The sequence below is a fragment of the Vombatus ursinus genome, unplaced genomic scaffold, assembly GCF_900497805.2.
Source record: "Vombatus ursinus unplaced genomic scaffold, bare-nosed wombat genome assembly UNPS02007344.1, whole genome shotgun sequence".
Classification (NCBI taxonomy): domain Eukaryota; kingdom Metazoa; phylum Chordata; class Mammalia; order Diprotodontia; family Vombatidae; genus Vombatus; species Vombatus ursinus.
Window position 1 is genome coordinate 4433546 of NW_020947122.1, and position 6933 is coordinate 4440478.

Here is a 6933-nt window from a genome sequence, read left to right on the forward strand (position 1 = left end):
AGGGTGTGTCCAGAGAAAGAACTGATGGATTCTGGATGCAGATCAAAGCATACTTTTTTTTTTACTTTCTTTTTCTTATTTATTTGATTTTTGGTTTGTTTTTTCTTTTACAAAATGGAAATGTTTTTCATGACTGAACAGGTATAACCTATATCAAATTGCTTGACTTCTCATTTGTGGGGAAGGGAGGGAAGAAGAAAATTTGAAACTCAAAATTTTTTTAAATGAATGTTAAAAATTATTTTTATATGTAACTGGAAAAAATAAAATATTTGGTTGTATCATTAAAAAAGAAATTAAGGTGCATAATAAAGGGAGGAAATCTTAAAAGACAAGTTACTATTTTCTAAAGTGGAGAGTTTTGCAGCTTTAATGTAAATGAAGCTCTGTAAAAAGCCAAAGGATGGATGGATTGAATCTCCATTTTCCTCATGCCTGACACTACTCTTTTTTCAAATTGTCCTGGTCTACAATGTAAGAAAACCTTAGCCCAGAAAGGCATTGATTATTCTTCAAGATTCCCTAGCTCAAGTTGGTGATGATGGAAACTGGGAATGTGAGCCCCAAAAAAGCCTGAATTCTGACAATGCTGCCTCTTCTATGGAGGATCAAAAAATCCCTAGGCCTAGAAGGACCCTCTATTTAGAAGACTAGGGCCCTGCATTGACATTCCCCATCAGGTCAGTACAACCATTATATGCAGGATACTTATAGTATCATTCTATATTTTGTGGTTACATGCAAGAATCCAAGGTGCTTCCCTTCCCTCCCTCCAAGAAACCTTGTTAAACCTGAATGGATTAGGGAAGAAACCCTTCCATTGGCCTCCCATGCCAAAAGCAGGTTATCTACCTTTTCAACAGCAAAGCCATGGAATGGTGGTGCCTAGGGCTTCTGGTTGCGTCTCTGGTCCAGGCTGAAAGGGAGCTGCTCAACATTTGCATGGATGCCAAACACCACAAGAAGAAACCAGGTCCCGAAAATAAGCTCCATGAACAGGTATGGAATCTTGCCTATGCACCTGGGATGGATTCATAACATCATAGATTAAAGACTTCAAAGTTACACATAAGGAACCTGAAGTCCAAAAATTGGGAAGTGCCTCACCCAAAACCACACGACAAGTTTATAAGCAGAACTGGACTGAGACCCAGGACTTCTAACTCTGAAATAGCTAAATGGCATGGTGGATAAAGCACTAAACTTGGAGTCAGAAAGAGTTGAGTTCAAATCCTGTTCCCCAGACACTTACTAACTGTGTGGCCTTGGGAAAATCCTCTTTGTGCCTCAGTTTTACTTCCCTATAAAATGAGGGGCTTGGTCTCTAAATTCGCTTCTAGCTCTAAATCTATGATCCTATGACCATACTCTCACTGCTAGTGTTCAGTCTACTTTTGGAAAATAAGTCTACTGATTTGGTACCAACCTATTTGAATATTTGTTCATCTCTAGCAAGCTTGCTTGTGCGTTATTGGGTGCAATTTGGGCATATGTGACTCATGTCAAACGAAGATCCCCAACATCCTAGATCAACATAATCCAGAACTCTAGTAATGTTCTGTTGTTGTTGTTCAGTTGTGTTCAGTCATGTCTGACTCTCCATGACCCTATTTGGGGTTTTCTTGGCAAAAATACTAGAGTGGTTTGTCATTGCCTTCGCTCATTTTATAAATGAGGAAACTGAGACAAACAGGGCTAAGTGACTTGCCCGGGGTCACCCAGACAGTAAGTGTCTGAGGCTGGATTTGAACTCAGGAAGTCTTCCTGACTCCAAGCCTAGTGCTCTATGGACCGAGCCACCTAGCTGCCCAGGTAAGCAGATGGGGCCTTGTCAATGTCATAGAGGCTAGAGAGCATAAATGAGATTCTATCTTGCAATCCTTTTCTCTACCACTTTATGCTAACGTTTCTCTCTTGTGCTACCTATCCTCGGGACCTTAGTAATAGCATGGCTGCACATAATTATTCAAAGTAGAATAAAACTCTTAAGTAATCCCAGGTCTACCATAACTTTAATGTAATTTTTCCCCATTCCATGTATTTGCCTCCACCCCCCAATATGTGTCTTGGCTGTCCTACGGAAAGTGGAAACGACCCTATGTTGGGGACATGGAGGTGTTAGGGCAGTTTGTACCTCATTTGAGCCATCCAGAATTCCCCTGTCTTGTCTGTTTAAATATCCTCCCTCCATATCCTACACCTCCCCTGCCTCCCCCCCCAAAAAAAAGAAAAGAAAAGCTTTTGGTTCTTCTGTCCTGCAGTGTAGCCCCTGGAAGGATAATGCCTGCTGTACTGCCAACACGAGCTGGGAAGTTCACATGGATGTGTCTCCTCTATACAACTTCAACTTCAGGCATTGTGGCGTGATGACCCCCAGCTGCAGGATGCACTTTATCCAAAATGCCTGCCTCTCTGAGTGCTCCCCAAACCTGGGGCCCTGGATCCAGAAGGTGGGTAGAGCTAGGGGAAAAGGCAGCCCAGTGCTGAGGCCTGGGAGGAATGTTAACTGAAGAGTATGCTCTGGTCTCAAGGTGCTGACTGCTTAGCAGGAAAAGTAAAGCAGAAAACCACAGAATTAGAGCTGGAAGGGTCCTTAATCATCTAGTCCAACCCCCTTATTTTGCAGATGAGGAAACTGAAACTCAGAGAAGGGAGGTGATTTGGCCAAGGTCATACGTTCAACAGTAACATTTGAAAGGGATTATCTTGTCAAGTCACCAAGCATTTATTAAGTGTTTACTTCTAGGCACCGTTAAGTGCTAAGCATACAAATCTGAACAAACAAAAAGACAGTCTCTGCCCTTAAGTAGCTTATATTCTAACGCAGGAAGACACACATGAAATGGAAGCTGAAGGTGAGGAGAGGGAGAGAAGAAGGAAGGCCGACCCACCCCCATTCCCCAATCCTTTCCACCTTCCTCCTCCATATGTTGGTTCTGGGAAGAAATCAGCCGGGCACAGAAAAGGAGGGAGAAAGCAGCTGAGGCACGGTGAGGCATTTGTTCTAGTATCCCCAGGGCTCTTTTAGGAAGAGCCATGACCTCTTCTCTCTGGAGGAGCAGGGGCTTGGAAGAGCTCCTCACGTAGGTAGAACAGGCGTGTTTCTGGTTATGCCACAGAGAATCAAATCGGGAATGAGAGGGGGCTTAGGGCCACAGCAAGCTCCCAACACAGAATTGAGCTTCTTCTTTCTTTCCTCCTCCCATCATCCCAGGTGAGCTCTAGCTGGCAGAAGGAGCGTGTCCTGAACGTGCCTCTCTGCTGGGAAGATTGTGAAGAATGGTGGGAAGACTGCCGCACCTCTTATACCTGCAAGTCTGACTGGCACAGAGGCTGGACCTGGAGAGCAGGTAAGTGGACGGGCTGGGGCAGAGAGCACACACTGATGCCTAGGATGAGGCTTGTGCTAACCTAGGCAGGCTGGGCCTACAGCTGCCAAGGCTAGCTGGCCTGGTGATGCTCTGAACAACCATTCCTAGCAGGAAGAGTGGCCATTCCCTTCTACTTGAGGGGGCACGGATTGTAGCGTAATACTTGGCTCCTTATGGATACTGTGCTTTCCTCCCCACCTCAGGTAAGAACCACTGTCCTCCCAGGGCCCTCTGTCGTCCGTTCCCTCACTATTTCCCATCTCCAGCTGACCTCTGTGAGAAGATCTGGAGCAACTCTTACAAAGCCACCAAAGAGCGACGGGGCAGTGGACGTTGCATCCAGATGTGGTTTGACCCTGCCCAAGGCAACCCCAATGTGGCCGTAGCCCACCTTTATGCAAGCCATGCCATTTCCCAGCAGTTCTCCCGCATTGCGTTCTTAGCTCCCCTCCTACTACTTGCTCTCTAAGAGGACCTAACACTTATACACAAATTCATCTCAACTATCAGCTGACCTTTCTTCTTGGCTCCTGGACAAAAGAACCTGGGACTTTCCTCCCTCTGGGGCTCCTTAAGTTGGAAAGAGGTTGCTCTTCTGCCTCCCTTTTATGCATATGTCTGTGGGGAGATCAGTTTTAGAAGAGACCCTTTCAGTGTTTCGCTTTATTTGATCCCCCTTCTGACTTTTGGACTGCCTTGTAACATAAGTGGCCTCCTCAGATCAACTCTGCTCCCTTGAGAGGGAGATGGGCTAGGGGGCTAGGTCTGGCACTTAACCTCCCAAGGAACCTAAGAAGGAACACAGGACCTGGGTTCTGACTACTTTTCTTTGTTCCGCAGCAAAGTCAAGGTCAGCCAGGCCTGGATTTCCTCACTTTGTTGGTCACCTTAATAAAAAGATAACTCGTTTGTTGTTCTGAGTGAATCTTTGGTCTGATTACATAAGGCAAAACAACTTGGGAAAGGGCTGGTTAATCCTCCAGATACTAATATTTATCTGTTTGCATTCACGTTCAGGGAGAGGGAATCTCGTACCAACTGTCAACTTGTTTGCAGCTCTGTGAGAAAGTTCAGCGGAGGCAAAAGTCGGAACCATTGCCTATAATGAGCAGGGTTTGTCTCTGAATGCCAATTATCCAGCTTTCCCTGTTCCTCATTATTTAGAGAAACAGGGAAGTGGAGGCCCTGTGGGTGGTTTACGGAGCTCTGTGCCTTACGGGCCTCGCTGTCTACTGCAAGGAGTCTGCTCTGGCTCCTGTGTCAATGATGTTCACTTCAGGTGACTGAATCAGAGTTGTTAGAACTTCAGCACTAAGAAGAAAAATGAAAACGGGTCAAGGTTTCCCAGACAAGTTTTCTAGGTGCTTCTTCCCTCCACCCTTCCTGCCTATTTTAAAACCTTTGTGTGTACAGGGCTGCCAAGAGCTTCTCCAAACTGCATAATGCCTTCTTCGTATCGATTTTGCCAAAGTTTAAAGGCACGAAAACTGTCTCTCTGATGCTCTGAGTGATTCAGCCACCTAAAAAACTTTATCTACTGGATGTTAGCCTAGCCTGTGCTGGATGACCCCAGTAACGCTCAAAAAACTGGTATTTGTCTCAGTTTACAACTGACAGTGGACTGCAAAACTTGCAACCTCAAGGACTTTGAAGGGGAGAGACAACCCACGGCAGATACAGGCCCCCAGGCTTGGAGTCAGGAAGATCTGCACTCCAGTCCTACCTCTGACCTAGCTGGGTCACCATGAACAAAAAGTCTTAACCTCTCTAACCCTCACTTCCCTTATCTATAAGACAGGAAGGAATGCTATTTCCCTCCCACCCCATTCAGTTGTCCCAGAACATAATCCACCCCAGGTATAAATGAGGTATTTAAACTAACTCTTTAAAAAAACACACACACATCAATTTGCCTGATTACTTTTATTTTTCAAAATTCCAGTGCCCTCCTGATCCGATCAAGAGCGGGACAATTTGACTGAGAAAACAAGGCAGTCATGTATCAGGGGGCTTTAAATAACTAAATAGCAGAAACTCCAGGCCTTTGAGACTTAGAGACACATGTGGAGGAGACGTGTGTGTGTGTGTGTGTGTGTCTGTCTGTCTATATATATATATACACACACACACACATACACATATATATATATATATATATATATGATGTCCCAAAAGTCTTAGTGCAATTGTAAGCTATTAAAGCTTACAATGGAGATTAGAGAAGCATATTCCAAACAGATACAGAAACAAAATGGGGATAACAATGGCAACCATCTCACACTGGTGTTATGAAGCTCAAAACAAATCCATGTCAATCCCCCACCCCTGACCATGGGGCTCAGCTGCTGCCAAACCTACCACCTCTGTCTTTGCACCCAGGACTTTCTGATTTTTCTTGCAAACTCAAGAGGTTGGCTACACATGAAAAGAACATCCACAAAAACCATATTTAGTTACCTACTCAAGGAAGCAAACAGAAAAAGGAGCTGAGGGACGAAGCCACCAGCTCCCTTGGTTGAGTCCGTGTTCCATATGGGGAGTAGCACACACCATCCCCCAGAACCAACACAAAGAATACTTGCCACACAGCAGCATCATAACAGAGAAGACCATGCAAGAGTTAATCTTTTAATTGACCCAGTATCCCACCCCTACCTCACTACTTCAGAGGGAGGAGGGGAAAGGAACCACTAAAAGTTTTGCCACGGGGACGGCTAGGTGGTGCAGTGGATAGAGTGCCAGCCTTGGAGTCAGGAGGACCCGAGTTCACACTAGCTGTGTGACCCTGGGAAAGTCACTTAACCCCAATTGCCTCAAAAAATTTAAAAAAAAAAAAGTTTTGCCATACTAAAATTAAGTCTTTTCATGGGACTGGAAGTAGGCCCCAAAGCTCCCACAGGTTCCACCAGGACCAAGAATGGCAGCTCTAAGCCTGTTCCATGAAGGTAATGGCCTCCATTATGCCAGCAGAAGATATGGGGTAGATGTGGTGATTTATCCTCACACTAAAGAGAAAAGTAAAAATATCCTTTTAAAAAATATATATATTTTTAGAATATTCATTAACTTCTAAAGGGTTTTGAATGTTTACTAGATCCACAGAGGGATACAAAGAAATACAATGTGTTCCAAACTCCTATTACAATTTTAAGAATGAACAGATTAAATTGCATTAAGAATTTTTGGGATACCCTATATAAGATTCATTGAATTGTATAGAGCTAGACTTATATAGAGCTAGAAGAGATCTTGAGCTCATCCAATGCAATCTCCTGTTGTGATGCCTGGGGGAGAAAAAAATCCCGAGACACTGTTTCTGGTTAACAGATTGTTTTTTACTTGCAAAACAAGGAAAATACACAGAGACAGATATCTCTAACTACAGGTTCAATTTTTTAAAAATAGGGCTTCTTTTGTATAAAAAATCACAATAAAATCAAAGGAAATACTCTTTTTCTGATTGACTATACTAACAAGGTACATGAATACAGAGAGTACAGAAAAACAAACTCAGAAACATTGCTTTTAAAAGATACAGGTGATGTATGGTGCAAAAAAAAAA

The 6933-nt window shown here is 43.9% G+C and overlaps 1 protein-coding gene across 1 annotated transcript; it reads left to right on the plus strand.

The window, feature by feature from the left end:
* Nucleotides 1-921: 921 nt before the first annotated feature.
* IZUMO1R (IZUMO1 receptor, JUNO) lies at nt 922-4269 on the plus strand. Its single transcript, XM_027849396.1, has 4 exons — nt 922-999; nt 2267-2450; nt 3215-3350; nt 3575-4269. Exons 1-4 carry the CDS (start codon nt 947-949, stop codon nt 3838-3840), a joined length of 639 nt encoding a protein of 212 aa, XP_027705197.1. The 5' UTR covers nt 922-946; the 3' UTR covers nt 3841-4269.
* Nucleotides 4270-6933: the final 2664 nt, after the last annotated feature.

Bases quoted from the DNA above. Each gene is read 5' to 3' on its own strand.
- IZUMO1R (XM_027849396.1), top strand. From the start codon at position 947: ATGCCAAACACCACAAGAAGAAACCAGGTCCCGAAAATAAGCTCCATG. The intron at 2,451-3,214 runs GTGGGTAGAGCT...CCATCATCCCAG, and splicing joins TGGGGCCCTGGATCCAGAAG to GTGAGCTCTAGCTGGCAGAA. The intron at 3,351-3,574 runs GTAAGTGGACGG...TCCCCACCTCAG, and splicing joins AGGCTGGACCTGGAGAGCAG to GTAAGAACCACTGTCCTCCC.